We start from the raw sequence: 22,992 nt of genomic DNA, 5'->3' as shown, positions 1-22,992 counted from the left end.
ACTATGTACAAAAACAGAGCAATATATAGGACAGGATCTATTTCTTTCTACAGGCCAAGATTTTATACAACTTTTTTACTTGCCAAAAGCATATTTAAAAGCCATATTTCTTATTACCATTACAGTAATCCCCCGCTCCATCGCGGTTCAGTTTTTGCGGTCCCGGTAATTCGCGTTTTTTTTTGTAATGGTATTTTACTATATAAATCATTAAAAATTAAATATTTTTGTGTTTTCCATAGCTCTTGCTCTGTCGCTTAGTATCTTTTATGTGTTTAAATGAGTTTCTATTGTTTTAAAAGTGTGTTTAAAGATCTTAAAATGCTTTTACACGTACAGTGACAGTAAAAAAAACATGCCTACAATGCATTTTAATAGGGTTTTTCTATTTCGCGGAATTTCACTTTTCGCGGCTGGGTCCGGAACGTAACCCCCGCAATGGAGGGGGGTTTACTGTACATATTTTTTCCTGAACTTTGTGTTTTGTTGTTTTTTTGTATGCATTTGTATGCGTTTTAAATATAAAACATAAAAAAAAATCTTGCTGCCCTAGGCCCTGTCACCTTTGCCTTATTGGGTCAGAGGCTGCAGACTTACTTAGCAGGTGTTTGCAGGCAATGGTAGCTTTATCTTCCAAAGTGCTGCACACTTTCTTCGCTTCTTTTATGATCTTTGTCCTGCTCGACACATTGGTTGAATCATTCAATATCTTCTTCAGCCCTGAAAGAGAGGTCAATCATAGCCATAAAAAGGTACACATTATGGTTACTCATCAGCGATAAACTGTTTACATGCAGGAAAGAGATTAAATACCTTGAACTGTTGCTAAGCAGGTTTCACAATACATTCCTGAGAAAAGAAAACACAAAGTGAGTATTTCATGTTTTACACCTATGACATGATAATCGTCTGGATCACAAACTTCTCACACTTTACATGTGGGCTCCTTTAAATAGAAATATTCAGACTGTCATTGATGACCTCTCCTTCTGTAAATGTTAATACCTGGCAATCTTGAAGCTTTGTTGGTTTCAATGCTTATAGTCACTGATGCAGAACAAGTATGGAGATGGGAATAGTGACTTTATGCGTGACTTTTGTTAGCTGCATGCTTGTCAATGTATGTAATTCAAAAGATTTGACGCCAGAGACATTGAGGCAAAAAGCATTTTAAGTAGCAGACTGACAACAACAGCCGCCTGTATTTTTCTTGTGACAGGTGTACTCAAATAGGAAAGACGGTTAGGAATAATGATGATGCCCAAAGATAGTAGTAAGTAAGGATTTAACCCAAAAAAAACTCATGCTAAGGAATTATGATCAAATCCTTTTGCTGCTGCTCAAAGTGCTTAACACCTAAACAATCCTTTACATAATGTTATAGTATTGAGTGCCTACAGTAGTTCAGTTAGCAGCGGTACCAGCATCCAGATAATGGTCAAATATCAAAAAATTGGGTAGGAGGATAAGAGAGACCTCAGACTCCCCAGTGTAGAGGTACTCAATGGGACAAAGGGGATGGGGGAAGAAAGGAAATGTTCTGGATTTTGGGGTACCAATAACTAATAATTATAAGTTAGAATATTATTATTTAAAAAGACATATCTTTATTACATATAAAAATAAAAACAGAGCCAACAGATAAGCAAAGTGACAATAAATAGTTACAGACATTCAGGTGACTGATAATAGTTTAGAAATTTACACAAGCTATGGAGAGTAGTCGGAATGTCTCCACAGTTATTTGTCGTCTACTCTCTACATGTTTCGTGGACTGAGCCGCTTCTTCAGGAGAAGACACAGTTTTTTAAAGAAGCAACTTTCTTCCCCCATCCCCTTTGTCCCATTGAGTACCTCTACACTGGGGAGTCTGAGGTCTCTCTTATCCTCCTACCCAATTTTTTGATCTTTACATAATGATCTTTACATAATGTTCTACAACGCATACAGTATATAGCAAAAGAGAACGAATCCGTGAAATATATAGTCCAAATAGTGAAAAATACCGTACAGTCCATCAACAAACAAATGTGTAAATATATTGTCCCAAAGTTTATTAAATCCATGCTGGACTTTCTTATAAAGTGCTCGGCTATGGTGAGCAGTGGTTTCAAGCTAAAACCTGGAAGCAAGCTGTCCCTCCAACCATCAGAGCCAAATCAGCTACAGCCAGGTAATTTTCTGCCCTACAGATGTACAGTATGTAAAAAATGGGGCAAGAATTTAAATGACATCATTGATCCAATATAGCCAAATGACCATTTTTGAACAATGTTATTGACCAAATATGGTAATTTTACCAAATTAAGATGATGGCGTCATGAGCATCCCTGCTCCTTGTTATGTGTGGCTGCAGAGCAGGGCATGCCCTGGGCATGGCTGATTGGGCAGTGATTTGGCGGAGTGACAGCTTGCTTCTGGGTTTGGTTCAAACCTAAGTGTTCATCCCCAGTAGTAACCAACAGGTCCTCAGAAAGCTCAGATGAGGCCTGGGCATAGTGGTGAAATTATTTTTAATATAAAGAATGTCATGTATTTTTTCTTGATGGTATTTTGAGAGAACAAATCTGCATGCAACCTCCCAATTGCATACTACCACTAGCCACCACATTTTTTTTAGTAGGTTTCAGTAGTTTTTCAGTAGGAGTTTTTCAGTAGGAGGGTGTGGTGCACAAGCAGTGTAAGGGCTGTGCCATTTTCTCTGGAGAAAAGAATTTGTTCATTCGACAATAAGGGTCCTTTCACACGGCTTTCAGCCCGACGGACTCTGTTTTGCTCAGCGGGGGATTGATCCGCCGATCCCCGATGAGCAGGCAGATGACAGGTCTGTCTCCGCTTACTTTGCAGAGATGGAGCTGTCAGAGCTCCGCTCTCCTCTATGGGAGATCAGGATGAAAACGGACTGCCTGTCCGTTTTCATCCGATCCTCCAGAAGGATGGAAAATAGGGTTTCCATCCGTCTGGATTTCACGGACCACATCCGATTGGAGAGCAGCGGGTGTCAGCGGAGATGTCACCGCTGACATCCGCTGCTCCATAGAAGTGCATGGAGCATCCTATCAGATCCACCTGAAAAACTGACAGGCAGATCTGATTGGAAAGCCTGTGTGAAAGAGGCCTTAGGGCTCTTTCACACGGTCCGCCTCCGTAGGCGGATCCGTGCTGCTCAGCGGGGATCGATCCGCGATCCCAGCTGAGCCGGCGGATGACAGCTCCGTCTCCGCTTGCAGTGCGGAGAGGGAGGTGTCACAGCCCCCGCTGCTCTCTATGGGGGATCGGATGAGAGCGGACCGCCTGTCCGCTCTCATCCGATCCGTTACCTGAACGGATGGAAAAACAGGGTTTCCATCCGTCCAGATTTCACGGACAGGATCGGATACGGGTGGCAGCGGGTGTCCGCTGACATCCGCTGCCCCATAGAGCTGCATGGAGGATCCGATCAGATCCGCCTAAAAAACTGACAGGCGGATCTGATCGGACCGCCCGTGTGAAAGAGCCCTAACAGACTTTACAACATGCTCTGAAATCTGATGTACAACACAATCACTTGGTAGTATTCAATGAAGCCACTGCATTAAAGCTAAACTCGGGGATATACACAAGAGGCATGAGGATTCTTACCTAAACTAATTTGTGTATTTTTTTTTTTTACAGATCTGTGCAGTAATCCAGTGTGAAATATTGACTCTGTGCTGGAAATTCCTGTACTAAAGACCAGTAACTGCTTCTTTCTCTTTCCTCTTTCTGGTCTTGTTACACTCCTTTCGCCTCCCCCATAGGTTTTCTGCAGTCAGTCTGTAGTAGGTTGCCATGCTGGGTCCCTCCCACAGCTTTGCTCCCTTCACAGGCTATGCACAACACAGTGGTGATGTCATTGCTACATTTACAAGGTAGTATCTGGTTTTGAAATAGCATTTGGTGAACATAAAGTGGATTTATATCTTTTGTGGCCTTTAAGGAATATATTTAAATAAAAGATGTTGTGCCCAGAATTCAGTTTTGTTCTAGATCTAAACCAAATTGCTGTTTTCAATATCATCAAGTTTGCAGCTTTTATTAAAAGGACCTGCCCTGAAGTTCATCGTTCAAGCATTTTCTGTATAATGGCTCATTTACACTACCAGAGCAGTTAGTGTGTGGGTAGCTGTCAGTTTCCGGTTGCAGTGAGGGTGTGGCCTGATATGAGTTTCAACACATTCTCAGATAGAAAGGATAACTTGCTATAAATGTGTGGCGGTGTTGAATTGTAAATCTTGTAAAAAGAGAAGTATGGGATTTTTTTTTAAATTATACATACCTAGCCGGATGCAGCATCAGTCTGACACTGCATCTGTCCCCCGCCGGCTCTGACACTGAGAACCAATCTTTTAAATAACGCCGATCGCTTGGTTCTCACAGCTCTGTCAGCATAGAGCAGGTGACTATCAGTCACCGGCTCTCTGCTCTGCCCCCTGCGCTCACTAAAGTGCTGGGATCTAGAGGGGGTGTGATTTGCTGGCCCAGGCTCTCAGCGGCTTGCTAAGAGGATGAGCCGGGTGACGGTCCAGGCATGTGGGCTGATCCCAACCATATAATCACGATCAATTCCGAGCCTGGACGAGCGTTGTGACGTCGGCTGACAGCATACTTCAGTCCCCTGTCAGCTGAAAACGGGTCACAGGAGTGCAGAATAAACTGCACACCTGTAATCCACAGGAGAAGTACAGCCAAACAAGCTTTGGCTGAAATTCTCCTTTAACCTCCTGCACATTTTCACTGGCAGGTTGTACACTTGAAGAGCACTGGAGCCACAAGTTCTAGTTGACACTTTTCCAATTTCTAGCCAATTTACGTGCCAAGTCTCTAGCAAGAGCAAAGTTGCAGTGGTGAGTCTACAGCAAGAGCTCTGCAAGTCACAGTGACCCCTGTGGTGGGATGACTATTGCACAACATAACTGAACTTGAATTTGCAGCAGGCTTTCAGAATATTGGCAAAGAAAGTTGATCTGGATTCATGCAATGCAATCTTGCTGCAATTGTGCAACAAACTTGTGAATCCTGGCAAGTCCAGCAAAAGCTTAGCACATCGTTTTCAAACTTGCATCTCAATTGCTTGCTATCTGGATTACAGTTTACTTTTTTTTTTGCTAATTTTATTTATAGTGCACAAAGTGTCACTTTATTCATGTCACCATCTAGTAGCACGTTGTTTTGTTTTGCTGTGAAGAAACATGTGATGCCTACCTGTGTATTGTGTTAAAATGCAGCATGTCTGCATTTTACCAGAATTCAGTGCACAGCGCCTCCATGTTGTGTTGCCGTACGAACATGGCACATGGAAAATAATTGGCATTGGCATCCAGCGCAGAAAACTGCCAGTCACTGCACTAAACAACAGCCATAGGGTGGCAAACGTCTCCTGGTTCTGCTGCCGCATTGTCTCCCTGCCAAGCTCATCTCTCTCAGAGTTTACAAACCAAGAAATATTGTGCAGGCATTATCTAGATTTGTCACTATCGGAAAGCCTGTCTAGACAAGACATGCAGCTGTCGCTGGAAAGAATGCATGTAGACAGGAAGTGGCTGAACTAGCCTGGAGGTGATCAGCAGCCCTGAGATGGATAAAAAAAAAAAGGGTGAACACAGTACTTTATAAAAAAAAAAAAAAAAAAAAAAAAAGCCAATTGTTTATAATTCACAGCGCTGTGAGAAAAAGAACTGTCATCTAGTTAGGGTTTACTTCTACTTTTTAGCCTTAGAGCTTACATAGCCCCATCATTTATTCTGTCATGTGATACTGATTCACACATGCTTTGTCTTTGGACCATACCCAGGCCACATGCCCTCAACATGGGGGGGGGCTTTGGGGCAGGGGGAGCTCTGCACCCCCCACCCCAAAGCACCTTGTCCCCATGTTGATGAGGACAAGGGCCTCTTCCCGACAACCCTGGGCGGTGGTTGTGGGGGTCTGCAGGCAGGGGGCTTATTGGAATATGGATGCCCCCTGTAACAATGGGGACCCCAGATCCTGGACCCCCTCCCTATGTGAATGGGTGCCCAAGGTTGTCGGGAAGAGGCCCTTGTCCTCATCAACATGGGGACAAGGTGCTTTGGGGTGGGAGTGCAGAGCTTGTCCAGGGGGGTGGGGCCCTGGGTAAGGGTCTGGTATGGATTTTGGGGGGACCCCATGCCATTTTCTCGGTGTGGGGCTCCCCTCAAAATCCATGCCAGACCCGAAGGGCCTGGTTTGAAACCTGGGGGGGGACCCCCACGCCATTCTTTTCCCATTTTGGCGTGGAGTTCCCCCTCAAGATCCTCAGAGTGCAAGTCGCACCACAAGTCGGATCACCCTGATTCGACTTGTGATGCGACTTCCATTCAAATCAATTTGTCTGAAAGCCGTATCAAAGACGGCTCCTAGGCAACCATTGATTTTGAATGGAGGCATACAAACGCTGCTAAAAGCCAACATAGCCAAACGTGTGTAGCAGGATTCCCAGCTGGAAATGGGTCCCCCTGGGTCACCGGGTGCAACAAAAGTACCTTTGTGCATGTTTCTCCAAGTGTGAGCACTGAGACAATGACCAGTCCAGTATCTTTGGGTTTTTAGGTTTATTTGAGAACTTGGATGGGAGAAGGGAATGAGTGGGATACTGCTTTGGCTCAACGAAGCACAATTTGCTGGGGACAACTGTAAATGCCATTTGGCGCTGACTTGATGCTGGCTAAATGCCGGTCAATGCCGGTTGATGTTGGTTAACGCTGGCTTGCTGCCTGTTAACTCAAAACTGACTCTGGACTGCTTTCCTTGCATAAAGAAGTTCTCTTGAGCTCCCTTAAGCACTCCTTGCTGAGGTAGCTACTTGTACTACTTCTGCACTGCTAAACACTTCAGGGCCCACACCGGCACCCTCTTTCTCTCACTTATCTTCAGGGCTGGACTGGCACCCCCTTTCTCTAAGCCTGCTGCACAGGTTAGCTGGCTCCCGGATCCCTCTGATCTTCTGGAGTGGTCCCCTCTCCTAGGCAGATCCGTGGGCGGTTTCGAGTACTCACGACACTGTTTTTCCCCTAAACTACTGCCCAGCAGCTCCACTTGGTCCACAGCACTCTGGATCCCTCTCTCTGCAGCTCAACCTTCATCCTCTAGGCCGACTGCCCAGGACACCTTCACTACCACTGACAGAAGGAGAGACAGCCGTCACCCTCCTCCTGGGAACTCTGCTTCCCGCCAAAGACCCCCTGTCACATGCTCCCCTCAGACTTATAACTCATCCCAGGGCACACTGCGGAAAACTCCGCCCACTGAGATAGCCATAAGCCCTGGTGTGCTATTGGCTAGCTTTCCTCCACTGTCCAATAAGAGCCCTCATTGGAAACAGTGGGGAGACTCCCCAGGCTCAACAGGTCACACCTGGAAACATGTGACAGCCTAACTTAATGATCAGGCCCCCCTGATATGCAAACAGGGCCACCCATATGCTCTTTCCTAGCATCTACCTAGGAGGGTGCTACACGTGCAATAACGCCAATGGAAAAAGCTACTAAAAGCATGTTTTTACAGCTGCTTTTTCCTGGCGTTAGAAGTGGCTCTGCAGCTCGTTTTTTCTGACGCCCTGTGTGCATGGGGCCTAAATCTAGAATCAGTTGGGAACACAGAACTGACTTGTTAAAACCATATCTTCATTATTGGTAACAAATAATAACTATTCCAGACCTATGAGCGCAATCCATAAATGCTTACTAGTAATGAAAAATCACTAATAAAGAAAAATAATGTGACAAATGCACATTATAATTGCAAATAAAAATGACTATACGAGCACTCTGCATACAGTAGTAGTAAGTCATATAAAATGAGCCACTTTTTATCTAATTACTTCAGACATTCAGAACATCTCTGATCCCATACATTACCATACAAGTTATAATCATCCAATACCTGGACTAAAAAATTATTATTTTTTTTAGATTGCAAATGCAATGCACACATTTACCTTATGATTTTGGCTGGGACTTTCTAGGTATGCACAGATGAAGCTATTCAATCCACTAATAAGCTGCATTTCTTAGAATAAAGTGCAGCACTGAGTTGTACAGCTGGAAAATCTTGTTGAACGGGTTGGGTAGCCTAGCCCTTTTTAAATATCTTCAATATCCATCACAAAGGCTTTGGTAGTTTTGAAAGCAAATAAAATAAAATGTAAACCATTAAAGTCACAATAAATGACTGATATCAGACAGGTGATTTATTCACAGCAAATCCTCCTTCCCATCCTTTTAAAGCATAACTTAAAGCGTTGGTTACCCAAACACTATAAATTCCTGATATGTGCCTCCTGTACGATGTATTTGTATTATAAAGTATCCTGTTCTCTTTGTATTGCTTCCTGGTGTCCCTGGCAGTCCCTCTGCTTTCCTATTAAAAACCCTTGATTTTTTTAAATAACAATACCAAACATGCATACACTTACCTTCTCTGTGCAATCATTTTGCACAGAGCAGCCTCAATCCTCTTATTCTGGAGTCCCAGCGCTCTAGGCCCCTCCTCTTCATCCCCTCCTCTTCATTTGGTGCCCCCCATGGAAAGCCACTTTCCCTGGGGGGAACCCGTGCGGGCTCACTGCCGAGTCCTGCTGTTTATGTCAATGGCTCCTGCTGCTATCTGTCCAATGAGAAGAGAGACAGCGGCTGGAGCCGTGGTGCTCATGCAAAATTGCTGGATCGGATCAGGCTCATTTAAGAAAAAGGGGGGCTCTGGGAGGAGCTGCCGCGCAGAAGGGCTTTCACCTTAATGCAAAGAATGCCAAGCCGCACCGTGTATGTCTATGGACACACAGAACCTGGCTCGGGATTGAGCCCCCATGTGTGCCACCATAACAAGCAACTTCCTATGGTGGCACACTGAAGAGGAGAAGCCAGGATCGCTGCTGGGAAACCCCAGATGAGGTGGGTTAGGACCACTCTGTGCAATACAATTGCACAGTGCAGGTAAGTATAAATCTGATTGCTATTTTAATTAACAATAACTTTAAGCATTTTCTTGGTAAGACATTTGTGGTTATTTTGTATGAAAGGGCAAACTAGTTTTTTTTTTCTGCAATTTGTCACTTAGCTGCTCAGCGATTAAGTTTTAGCAGCATTTCATGTGGGCGATAGGATTACCAACCCTAATCACTCTTCATTCAACTCTTTGGGCTTAGAAGGAGAACAATTTGTAGTAGAGCACAATAACCCAATGCTGTAGCACTAGCTTACCTTGTAGCAGCAACAAACTGCTTCTTAGCAACAAATCAACAGCGTCCCTACCTTAATGATTAAATTACTAGCTACAAATTGCTGTCAAATGTCATTGGCATCTGCTACAAAATTGGAGATCTGACATCAGCCTAACGCAGCTCATTAAAAAATAAAAAAAATAAGTTTAAAAAATAAAACACGCAATATCTATTCTGCAATAAAATACAATTATCTGCCTGTTTGCAATGCCATGTAAAACGTACACTGGGCTGCGTGTGCCTGTGTGCCGGGGTGCCTACTCTACTGCGCATGCACACGAGTGACATCATCCTGCTCCGGCCAATCAAAATGGGTGAAGATTGGCACTTTGGCAAGAAGATGCCAGCACCAGCGAAGACTTTCACAGGAATGAAACCACTGGAACTAGAATATTTTGACTCTTAGTTTAATGTTATCTTTTGATGCCAGCAAACAATAGGCCCAAGCCCTTCAACCATAGATGTTTCACTCATCAATATACAAAATATCTTTAACCACTTAAGCCCCGGAAGATTTTAACCCCTTCCTGGCCAGGGCCTATTTTGCGATTCGGCACTGCGTGAATTTAATGGACAATTGCGCAGTCGTGCGACGCTGTACCCATATGAAATTGACGTCCTTTTTTTCCCACACACAGAGCTTTCTTTTGGTGGTATTTGATCACCTGTGCGATTTTTTGATCATGCGCTATAAACAAAAAAAAAGCGTAAATTTTGCAACAATAACAATATTTTTCACATTTTTTTATATGAAATTCCCCCCAAAAAATGTAAAAATCATAATTTTTTAACATTTTAGGCCAATTTGTTTTCTGCTACATATGTTTGATAAAAAAAAAATCGCAAAAAGCGTATTTGATTGGTTTGCGCAAAAGTTATTGCGTTTACTAACTAAGGGAAAGATTTCTGTAATTTTTATTGTTTTTTTTAACGAGTTATGTCAGCGATCTGCGATTTTTTTTGTGGGACTGCGACATTGCGGTGGACAGATCGGACCCTTGACTGACATTTTTGACACTTTTGGGGGTACCAGTGACATTACTACAGTAATCAGTGCTATACATATGCACTGTTACTGTAAAAATGACACTGGGAGGGAAGGGGTTAACTTTATTGGAAAGGGAGGGGTTAAGTGTGTCCCTAGGGGCGTGTTTCTAACTGTGATTGGCTGTGGCTAGTGGTGTAACAGCACAGATCAACGGTCTTACATAGCAGGACCGTATGATCTGTGCTTTTACACAGGGGAGAATGACAGGCGGCTTTGTTTACATTAGCCGCCTGCCTTTCTCCCTCTCCACTCGACGATCGCGAGTGACCGGTGGACATCGGGTCCGCCGGTCACACGCGCGGGCCTCTTAGGGTACGAGCGGGGCAGGAGCGCACCTCCGGCGGCGCGCGCTCGCCCCCTATTGGCTCCCAGGCTAGTGACGTACCGGTACGTCACTTTGACTGGGAGGGGCTGACCGCTGCCGTATATAGTTGGGCGGCGGTCGGCAAGTGGCTAAAATAAACAATTTACTCTATAAAACATCTGGACTATTTAAATGGTGTACGCAGCTGCTCCCATATCTTGGGGTTAAACTGACCTATGACCTTGCCACACTGTATCGTGCAAATTACACGCCTCTTTCCTGTATGGGTAAAATAGCGGCCGTTAAGATGACGGTTCTCCCTGAAATACTATGCTATTTTCGGTCCCTCCTGATACCAGTTCCACTCATCTCTGATCTATTAATTTATCTGGAACAAGGGTTACTGTCGGGTGGCCCGCTCTACTTTGTATAGGTCCAAATGGCGAGGCAAGCTGGGAGTTTCCCATATCTTGTGATAGTATAAGGCAATTGGTCCAGTTATACCAAATGTTCGCTGAAAAATACAGGCCTTATTGGGTCCACTTGGAGGCGCATGCTAATCCAACCCTCCCCTTGGATCTCCTAATGTGGCTTCCTGCGAAGGAGCGTCAGACGGTGTTGACCCCTACCTTACCCACTCCTTGCGTTTGTGGGACACGGCCTGTAAGTTGTACCCTTTAAAATCCCCCCACTCACCGGTGGCCCCCCTCTTCAACAACCCTAATTTTCTCCCAGGCCAACAGATTAATCAATTCACGTTGTGGGTCAACAAGGGTCTTTACAGTATAGCACACTTTATAGACCATAAGGGGATAGGACAACATAGCTACTTTAAGGAAACATTACAATCACTCTCCTGTGGAGACTTATCGTCTATGCCAAATTATTCTGTTACTTGATACTTGTTATTTATTACCTGTTGGGATTTTTTGGTGCCTAGGTGCTGAGATATATGGGCTCATAGCCTTAGACATGCCAATGAGTCATGCTTATGAGTAGAGCCGGATTGTTGGGCCTAAATCTTTTTTGATATCGTTTTTCTATGTTTACCTGGTCAGGGTTTCTGATCATATTGAGAAATGCATTCTTGTTCTGATAACTTTCCTACAATTAAGTATAAACTTCTGTATGCTGCCTTAAATTTGTAATAAAAACTATTGGAACAAAACATCTGAACTATAAAACTATCTGAATGCAGATCTCTGATCACCTTTCATAATATGTATGTACAGCTACAAATGGCCTAGCCCAGAAATCTCTGGTTTGTCTGAAAAGCTTATACATGGATGGCAGTACAGATAACTGAAATAGTTTCAACACATCAAGGTCAAGCTCCAGGGGACAATTTTAGAATTCATGTGAAACATTTAACATTTGGAGATCTTAAAGGGCAGTATCTTTATGTTCATTTTTTAAGAACTGCATTTGAAAGAGATAGGCTTGATGCCAGTAATGGTGTGCGTTAGCATATTTGGGGCTCCATCACATCTGTACGTTCTGTTAAAATGTGTTTGGTAGCTCCAATTTCATGAGAAAAGAAAAAAGAAAAAAAAAAAATTATGTAAAGTGCAATGCAATATAGTTACCTGGAGGTGTTCTGTGCAAAGAATGTGTACAGAACGCCCCCAGAAACATTTCCTTCTTGTGTGATTGCCTCACTGATTTCCCAGAAGTCTGCACTAAGATACAAGGCAAATTTTTTGCATCCCCTGCAACAAAAATTTCATTTTTGGTGAGATATTCCCAATAGGAAATAACATTTAAAGGGATGCAAACCCTGCAATTTTCCTTATAAGAGCCCCGAATCTGCAGCAGCTGGTTGATAATTATGAAACCACTCCCACTATACCCACTCGGGACAGAGGCACAGAGGAACAAACAGTGATTTCTTCAGAATAACAAAAGGTAGTAAACTGCAACAAAGTTTGTTAAAATCCTTGCAATGTACATTGATCACCAAGAGGGGAATGCTTTTTTTTTTTTTTTTTTTTTTTTACCAAAGTGGAGTTACGCTTTAAAGTGGCCCTTTCATTTAAAGTTGGCTGCCAATACACCTCAACAAGCAGAAGAATGCTTATGACCCTTTTTTTTTTTTTTTTTGTAATCTAGAGCACCACAATGCATGGGTGTGTTGTAAATGAATAGCACCATGGCACACCACAAACCTTGCTGTGCATAATGTGTCTTGTGGTAAAATATTAGCTTTACCTCCCATTACTATAATGCCATAGTGGTCAACTGTTTTCATATAGGGGAGCTTTAAAAATGCATTGAACCTCTGCTAAATAAAGAAATATATAAATAGGCCCAAGGGACTTTTGGCCATAATGTACTATTATACACTAATAATGTATGCACAGCATATTGGCACATTATGGCAGTTATCCCCTCCAGTGTTGCACCATCAGGGTTCCTGACAGTCGTGGGCACTGGCATCTTCTGGGAACAAAAGAAAAAAAAAATCACCACTCCAGGTGAGTGGATGAACATACAACCCCTCTAACCCTGACAGGTGCTGGACCGATCCATGATCACAGTAATGCAGAGACAAAGAATAAGCGTTGGCCGCACTCCAACGTACTGGTAGATAAAACAATGTTTATTTAACTCTTCCAAGTATAAAACATACAGACATGCAGACATCACAGCTCACAGCTCCATAACACAGGACAAGGCAGTTAAAGAGTTTCACATGGAATGTGTGTACTCATAACACAGTTAAGGACATTCCATGTGAAACGCGTTAACTGCCTTGTCCTGTGTTATGGAGCTGTAATGTCTATATGTTTTTTTGTACTTGGAAGACTTCAATAAACATTGTTTTATCTACCACTTGAAATGCGGCCAACTCTTCTTCTTTGACACTGGCACATTTCTTGTCTTCCTTCCAAGATTCAACTCTTCAGCCTCTTGGTTGGCCAGGCCATGATGATGTCCCTCACACACACGCGCATGGAAGTCCCATCATCACGGCACAGAGCGGTGCAGTAAATGTGTGCTGAGCTGTACAGTATGCACAAACACCAACAAGCAACGAGAAGGGCTTATGACCAAGGAAATCAATAGAGTCTTTTCTGTCATAAAAATCCTGTCAACTTTTTTTTCTTTTTGGTTTAATTCTACTCTAAAGTGGAATTTCAGGAGAAAAAATATTTTTTGACATACAAAATTATTCTTTATTGTAAAGGTTGTAAAAATTTGAAATGGTGAGGAAAAAATATTTTTCCAGGAGGCTCATTTATAAAACAGTGATATGACATTACCAGGCCATACCACTACTATGTACCCTTTGTCCCAAAACAAGTGAAGCCCTATTTATTTTAATAAATACGGAAAAAAATGGCAGGAGGAGGAGAACTCAGTCACATTATTTCCTATGATAGCACAACGCAGAGACCACCCAATAGACTTGTAAAATGCAGGTGCAGGATGGAGAAAACACTATGGTGTCCTGCCAGCATTCAGTTCTCTGTTATAAATAACCATCTAACACAAAATATAAATGGCTAATAAGCTTTTAAGAAATGTTGATCATGGAAGGTATCCATTGTCTTTGTCTGTTATAGTCCGGTTGTATTACCTCCTTTAGATCTACCAACAAGTATGTAGTGCAAGGACCTGCTTGGTTGGATACAAAGTGATTAAATAGATTAGACAGGTCCTCATATTACATAGTGTTGGTAAATCTAACGTTGCTTATACTAAGATTGTATGGTCAGATTGTATCCCATTGTATGCTGACTGCAAATAGGCCGTAGATGGTTCTGTTTTTTTTTCGTTAAGCCAGCAGGTTGATCGAAAGTTAACTGGACTTATTTCCAAATCCACACATTTAGGGTGGATGGGGGAATCCTCCCTGCTATGTCATTGTATTCTGATGGTGTAACCTCCCCATCATCAGCATACACTGATACACTAATCAATCTGCAGCCTATTGACTGTATGTGCTGATTGAAGCAAAAATTTCCAACAACCCAGTTCATGAGTAGTTGATCAATCCTCCTTAGAGCTGAAAGAATAAGCTAATAGACAGCCCTCTTGAAAGCTATGGAAAAATGGGAGCACTTTAGGAACATTTTGAAATAAAGGTATAATGCAATGGATTCCAATGGGCAACAAATATAAAAGAGCGAAGGTTAACCCTGGGTGGCTAAACTTTACCATAAAAAGATATACAGCGGGTAAAATAAGTATTAAACACATCACCAGTTTTCTAGGTTATATATTCCTAAAGGTGCTATTGACATGACATTTTCACCACACGTTGGTAAAAACCCATGCAATCCATTCATACAGAGAAACCAAAACAAATAAGTTCAGAAATGAAGTTATGTGTAAAAAAATGGAATGACACATGGAAAAAGTATTTATTACTTTTCATTTCAGCAAGACAATGATTCCAAACATAAAGCCAAGGAAACTGAATTGGTTTCAAAGAAAAAAAAAAAAGCTTCTAGAATGGCCCAGCCAATCACCTGACTTGAATCCAAAACAAAATCTATGGAAAGAAGTAAAGATCAGAGTTCATAGAAGAGGCCCACGGAACCTTCAAGATTTGAAGACTGTGTGGAAGAATGAGCCAAAATCACACCTGAGCAATGCATGCAACTAGTTTCTCCATATAGGAGTCATCTTGAAGCTGTCATTACCAACAAAGGATTTTGTATGAAGTATTAAATAAATTTAGGTTAGCGTGTTCAATACATTTTCCCTGTGTCATTTTATCCTACATGAGACGTTTCTTGTGTGACACTTTGATAATGTAACACCTTTTTATAGGCCATCAGTTGAGACTGAACCAGCTGATATTAATTTGCATTAAAAAAGGGCAGGATTGCTTTCTAATTACTGATTACAGCTGATTTCAGCTGATGTCTTGGCTTTCCATGCCTTTTTTGACCTTGCTTTCTTTATGTAATAAATACTTTTTCCCTGTGTCATTCCATTTTATTACTCATAACTTAATTTCTGAACTTATTTGTTTTGGTTTCTTTGTATGTATGGATTGCATGGGTTGTTACCGACATGTGGTGAAAATTTAATGTCAATAGCCTATTTAGAAATATACTTACCTAGGAAAATGGTGACATGTTAAATACTTATTTACCCACTGTATTAAGGAGAAAAAAATAACCTTAAAAAAATATAGGGCAGAGGGGTCATTGTCGGCATTCCAACACTACAAGGAATGCAATAAGAAATTCAGGAAAGCCATCAGGGCATCTAAAATAGACCACGAGAGACACATAGCAGAGGAAAGAAAAAAATTCCCCAAATTTTCTTTAAATGTATTAACAGTAAAAAAAGCATTGTCAGAGCACATTTGTCCCTTATAGAATGATCAGGGAAATTGGTTACAAATGACAAGGAGAAGGCAACTGTACTAAATACCATCTTCTCCCCAGCAAAATTAGGGGTTTAGTAATTGTAGCACTCTACGGGTAGGTGCTAGGTAAATGCATAGTGGGCCTTGTCTGCCTAACAGCAGGGCCATGATTGTTTTTGGTTAGGGTGTCATGGCTTCCAGGTGTGTTTGCTGAAGGGGGAGTCTCCCCGCTGGCTCTGTGGGAGGCTTCTCATAGGGCAGTGGAGGAAACCCAATCAGGGACACATTTAGGCTTGTAACTACCCCAGAAGGCAGATTCCGCAGCAAAGAATTCTGGGAGTGGGTATAAGTCTGAGGGGAGTGCGTGACTCAGCGTCTTTGGCGGGAAGCAGAGTCCCAGGAGGTAGAGGACGGCTGTCTCTCCTCCTGTCAAAGGAAGCGGATGTCTCGGGTGCTGCCTGAGAATCCAGAGAGTGCTGAGTTGAGCTGAAGGGGATCCAGTGTGCCGAGAACCAGCGGAGAGCGAGAGGGGTCCAGTCCCAGGAAAGCCTACACAGGTCGTGAGTACTGAGGATTGCCCCTGGGGGTCTGCCTAGTGTCAGTGGGGACCACTCCGGAGAAGGTTCTAGGATCCAAGTATCAGCTAGCGGTAAAGGGGGTACCTGGTCAGAGGACCCTGAAGTATTAAAGGGGGTGCCTGCAGTTCGGGCCCTGAAGAGATAGTGCACAGTGAGAGTGCATCTGTTGAGAGTTGTAGCCATACAGGATTTTCGCAACAAGCTACCTCAAGCCAGTGCAAGGCAGGAGGGGGTAGTCAGTTACTTTTGAGTGCAAGTAGTGTCAGAAGTTCAATATTCTACAGTCCTGGATCTTCTGGACTTAAGTCGGAGTTCCAGCACAGCCTTCAGAGAGTGTGTCCAGCACAGCCTATAGTGTGTTCCAAGTGCCAGTAAGCGTTGGCTAGCGTCGACTGGCGTCAAGACAGCGCTAAAGGGCATTTTTCTACAGCAGTCCCAGAATTGTATATAGTCGAGCCAAAGGAGTATCCCACTCATTCCCTTCTCCCATCCCCTAAAAATACAATAAAACAACCAAACAAAGATGCCGGAGTTGTCAATGTGTCGGTTCTCACGCCCAGGGCCGCAGCTCACATGGGCTAGAGAGGTAACTGGTAACAATGGCAGACGCACATCCGGCCAAATGCCTGGAAAACCTGCTACATAATCAAGACTGTATTACTAGTAATGCATCACAATGTGTATCCTTGTGGCTAACAGAAGCCGGGGGCTGAAAAAGGCTTGGAAAGGTTAACGCAAGTAAAGCACCAGGACCAGATGGCTTAGATCCGAGAGTCCTTTAAAGAACTCAGCCAGCTTATAGTAAGGCCCTTATTCCTAATTTTTATGGACAGTGTAATGATGGGAATGGTACCAGCTAATTGGCAAAGGTCAACATGGTACCAATATTTAAAAAAGGGCAGAGATATATACCTGGAAACCAGAGGCCAGTCAGTCCAACATCAATAGTATGTAAACAATTGGAAGGGATGGTAAGGGACTATATCCAAGAATTAGATAATAAAAACAGTATCATTAGTGGTAATCAGCACTGATTTATGAAAGGTCATTCTTTCCAAACAAATTTGTTGACATTCTATGAGGAAATGAGATGTCATCAAGATAAGTCAAGGCCTGGGGACATGGTATATCTGGATTTTACAAAAGCATTCAATACAGTTCTACATAAACACTTAATTTAAACATTGAGGTCTGTTGGCATGGGCCATAAGGTGTGTACATGGATAGAAAACTGCTTACAGGGGTGCGTCCAAAGGGTGGTGATAAATAGCGAGTACTCAGACTGGTCTGGAGTTGTAAGTGGAGTACCGCAAGGCTCTGTTCTGGGACCAATTCTGTATAATTTAATTATAAATGATATATTGGTTGGTATAAATAGCTCAATCTCAGTGTTTTCTAATGATACAAAGCTAAGCAGGGAAACAACTTCACTGCAGGGTATTGAAACTTTACAAGAAGACCTCAGTAAAATAAAGGGGTGGGCAAATACATGGCAAATGAGGTTTAATATTGAAGTAATGCAATTCGGAGCTAAAAATATGAAAATAAGTTACTCACTAGGGGGAGAACCTCTGGGGGAATCCAGGATGGAGAAAAATCTTGGGGCTCTAGTAGATGACAGAGCTTGGCATGCAAGCAAAGGAAGCAGACTATTAGCATGCATAAAAAAGGGGATATACTCAAGAGACAAAACTAAACTGCTCAAAGAAATTAAAGGAACACTTCGAAAACACATCAGATCTCAACTGGGAAAAATATCATGCCAGATATCTATACTGGTATGGACTGAGTAATGTGTTAGGAATGAAAGGATACCACATCCTTTGATGGAAATGAAAATGATCAACCTACAGAGGGCTGAATTCAAACATACCTTGAAAATCAAAGTGAAAAAATGATGCAGCAGGCTAGTCCATTTTGCTGAAATTTCATTGCAAGAACTCAAAATGGTACTTAGTATTTTGTATGGCCCCCACATGCTTTTATGCATGCCTGACAATGTCGGGGCATGCTCCTAAAGAGACGACGGATGGTGTCCTGGGGTATTTCCTCCCAGATCTGGACCAGGGCATCAATGAGCTCCTGAACATACTGAGGTGTAACCTGGTGGCGTCGGATAGACCGAAACATAATGTCCCAGAGGTGTTCTTTTGGATTTAGGTCAGGCGAATGTGGGGGCCATTCACTGGTATCAATTCCTTCACCCCCCCCCCCCCCCAGGAACTGGCTGCATAGGCTTGCTACATGAGGCCGGGCATTGTCTTGCACCAAAACAAACCCAGGACCCACTGCACCAGCATAGGGTCTGACAATGGGTCCAAGGATTTCATCCTGATACCTAATGGCAGTCAAGATGCCATTGTCTACCCTGTAGAGGTCTGTGTGACCCTCAAAAGATATGCCTCCACAGACCATCACTGACCCACCACCAAACCAGTCATGCTGAATGATGTTACAGGCAGAATAATGTTATCCACGGCTTCTCCAGACCCTTTCACATCTGTCACATGTGCTCAGGGTGAACCTGCTCTCATCTGTGAAAAGCAGAGAGAGCCAGTGGCGACCTGCTAATTCTGGTGTTCAATGGCAAATGCCAATCGAGCTCCACAGTGCCAGGCTTTAAGCACAGGGCCCACTAGAGAATGTCAGGCCCTCAGGCCATTCTCATGATGTCTGTTTCTGATTGTTTGGTAACAGACATTCACACCAGTGGCCTTCTGGAGGTCATTTTGTAGGGCTCTGGCAGTGCTCACCTTGTTCCTCCTTGATCAAAGGAGCAGATACCGGTCCTGCTGATGGGTTAAGGACCTTCTACGACCCCGTCCAGCTCTCCTAGAGTAACTGCCGGTCTTCTGGAGTATTCTCCATGGTCTTGAGACTGTGCTGGGAGACACAGCAAACCTTCTATCAATAGCATGTATTGATGTGCCATCCTGGAGGAGTTATGCTGCCTGTGCAACCTCTAAAGGGTCCAGGTATCGCCTAATGTTACCCGTAGTGACACTGACCCTAGCAAAATGCAAAACTAGTGAAAAAGAGTGAGAAAAGATGAGTAGGGAAAAAAATGTCAGTGGCAATCACCTGCAAAACCATTCCTGTTTTAGAGGTCTTTTCATTGTTGCCCATCTAGAGTAGCTGTTGCCAATTTCATAAGCACCAAAACAGCTGAAATTGATTACCAACCCCCACTGACCAGATCAATGTCCCATGAGTTTTATTGACTTGATGCTATACTCTGATTTAAAAGTGTTCCTTACATTTTTTGAGCAGTGTATAATCTGGCCACTTTATAAAACTTTGGTGCGGCCACATCTGAAGTATTCTGTCCAGTTCTGGTCACCAGTCCTCAAGAAGGATGTGCTGTAAATGGACAGAGTACAGAGAAGGAGCTTCCTGTAATACAAACCACTGACTGCTGCTCTCTCTCCTTATGCAGGATGACTGGTCTTTTCCCGGCCCATCAAGAAGTTTTCTGCTGGCAGCCTCTACTGGGTGGGGTCTGCTGATGTCACTGATGATGTTGCTGCTACTTTTACAAGGTAATATCTAGGTTTGTAAAGACATGTGGTGCACACAAAATGGATTTCTATCCTTCATGGCTATTGAGGAATAAATTCCAATGAAGGTAACTCATTGCTTAGAGTTAAACTGGTAGTGAAGTAAGGATTTAAAAAAAAAAAAAACTACTGACAGGCAGGATTTTTATAACAGAAAAGACGCTAGAGGTCTCTTCTGTCATAAATGTCCCCCCCCCCCCTGCCTGTAATCTGAGCTGCACATGCCGCTTCAATGTGATTCCCATGCTCATGCGTGGAAGTGACGTCGCTTCGGCCTGGCCATTTAAGCGGCCAAAGATATAGAACCCAGAAGGAAGACCGGGGATAGATGGAAGCTACCGGGACCAGGGAGACCCGTGACAGCACAGCACTGGAGGGCTCCGTTTGTAGGTAAGTCTGTCATAATGTACTAGTATGCAGTGTATACTAGTAAATTATGTCCTAAACTTGCAGGGGGACAATTTTTTTTATTTTTTAATATCTGAGTTTACTATTGCTTTAACCACTTGCCGACCGCCGCACGACTATCTACGTCGGCGGTCAGCCCCTCACAGGCAAACTGACGTAGGTCTACGTCGCTTGCTTGTGAGGGTCTAGGGAGCGAGTGCGCGCCCCCGGAGGCGCGCTCCCGCGTGGTCACGGACCCCCCCGCGCGTGTGACCGGCGGACCCGATGTCCGCCGGCCACTCTGCGATCGGCGGAGGAGAGGGAGAAAGTCAGGCAGCTTGTGTAAACAAGCTGCCTGTCATTCTCCTCGGTGTAAAGACACTGATCACACGGATCTACTATGTAGATCCGTTGATCAGTGTCCTTACAGCTCAAGCCACAGCCAATCACAGTAGAAAGCACGCCCCTAGGGACACACACAGCCCCTCCCTCCCAAATAAAGTTAACCCCTTCACTACCAGTGTATTTTTACAGTAACAGTGCATATGTATAGCACTGATTACTGTAGAAATGTCACTGGTAACCCCAAAACTGTCAAAAATGTCAGTCAAGGGTCCGATCTGTCCGCCCCAATGTCGCAGTACTGCAAAAAAAAAAAATCGCAGATCGCCGCCATTACGCGTTAAAAAAACAACAAAAATGACAAAAATCTTTCCCTTTGTTAGTAAACGCGATAACTTTTGCGCAAACCAATCAAAATACGCTTTTTGCGATTTTTTTTACCAAACATAGGTAGCATAAAACAAATTGGCCTAAAATGTTAAAAAATTTTGATTTTTACATTTTTTTGGGGGGGAATTTCATATAAAAAAATGTGAAAAATATTGCTATTTTTGCAAAATTGACGCTCTTTTTTTGTTTATAGCGCATGATCAAAAAAAATCGCACAGGTGATCAAATACCACCAAAAGAAAGCTCTGTTTGTGGGAAAAAAAGGACGCCAAAATCGTTAAGGTACAGCGTCGCACGACCGCGCAATTGTCCGTTAAAGTCACGCAGTGCCGAATCGCAAAATACCCCCTGGTCGTTTAGCAGCCAAATCCTCCGGGGCTTAAGTGGTTAAGCTTTAAAGTAAAAGGTAAAGAATTTTTTTTTAGTTTCAGAAAGAGTGGCGAGGGACTAGTCACCTGTCAGGTTTTTTTTTTTTTTTTTTTTTTGCTGCATGTGTGGCCATTAGCTTTTATTCACATTAAATGTGGCTTTGAAATTGTGTGACTTCATCTGAAATTGCATGATTTCACAGCCGCATGTCTGCGTGACTTTAGGTGGGAATTGGAATCTTTGTGGCTTCATGCACAGATGTATATGCAAGTCATGCCTAAAATCACCAAAAGTAGTGCAGAAACTACTTTTTTAAATCGACAGCACCGCAAAGTCGGCATCGCACCAATTTGAACAGTGCCATTGACGACAATAGGGTGCGACTTGTCATGCAATTTGACCTGTCAAATCTCATGACAAGTTGCTCTGGTGTGAATAGGGAGATACATTCCCCTCTATTTGTCCTGTTTACCGTTATCACCAAAAGTGAAAGAAAATCCCAAATTTTGTGTGATCCCTAGAAAAGTAAAACTTCCAATGATCCAATGGGGACACAGACATGACTAGGCACAATGGGAATTGTGGTTCCTCAGCAACTGGAGGGCCATAGTCTGAAGACCCCTGCTGTAGACAAACAGGGATTCCTTTACTTTGGAGGGATTTCCTCCCACTTCCTATTTTGGCCATGGGAAGTGATGTAAAATCTCCTAAATGGGACACAGGTGGCAAATGAAAACCAGAGGGGGGTTATAACCCCTGTCTAAAACGTTTCTCCTTTAGTTCTTCTTTAAGATCAACTGTGGTTTTAGAGTTGTAAGTACGCTTTTCTTTTTTTATGTTCTGGACATGCGTCTTTTTTTCCATATAATGAAATCATTTTTACACCTATTTACCGAACAGTCATGTGTATTTTACTCACTTATTCCTCTAGTTAACAATGCTATTTCTTGTATAAACCTCTCCCCTGGCACTGCAGTAAGAGGCCAATTTCAGGAGAGCCAGGATGTGCAGGGGTGTGGTGGTGGAGTTGGCAGAGATGACACAGCAATGCTTACTTTTGTATATTATTGATATTTTCCCCTGGGTTATTATTTTAATGCATCAGTGTTGGGTTGGGTCCACAGTAATACAGAAATGATACATCGATAATCACTATTTATACTAATTCATAAATAAAGACTTCACATAAAGATTAGAAAAAAAACATGAGCAGTATACTTTATGGCTAATTTTAACTGTGGCTTATTAGCAATAATAATTGCGACAATTGGGAAGTGTAATGTCATTATATATTATAAATTAGAGGTTATTGGTTATGAACTGGTTTTGACAGGTACCCACTCCCACTCCCACTTCCGATCAGATCACCGCGGCAGATCTACTGGAAGTTCTCCTCCCCCCTCCCTGCCAGAAACCTTGTGGGACATGTCACAGC

The 22,992-nt window shown here is 43.0% G+C and overlaps 1 protein-coding gene across 1 annotated transcript in view; it reads right to left on the bottom strand.

Annotated features, from left to right (window-relative positions):
- Positions 1 to 22,992, bottom strand: part of LOC309557686 (uncharacterized protein) — a gene marked incomplete at its 3' end in the record, with an annotated part of 52,088 nt that overhangs the window by 12,099 nt on the left and 16,997 nt on the right. Inside the window, exons 2-3 of the mRNA XM_082260466.1 lie at positions 814 to 849; positions 598 to 720 (exon numbers count right to left, since the gene is read on the bottom strand). Coding sequence (XP_082116592.1) covers positions 598 to 720; positions 814 to 849 — 159 coding nt within the window. The remainder of the gene's footprint in view (positions 1 to 597; positions 721 to 813; positions 850 to 22,992) is intronic.

This window comes from Pelophylax lessonae (genome assembly GCF_965119305.1).
Source record: "Pelophylax lessonae genome assembly, chromosome: 6".
Classification (NCBI taxonomy): domain Eukaryota; kingdom Metazoa; phylum Chordata; class Amphibia; order Anura; family Ranidae; genus Pelophylax; species Pelophylax lessonae.
The sequence above is the reverse complement of the archived record's forward strand: the minus strand, read 5'-3'. Positions and strand labels throughout refer to the sequence as shown.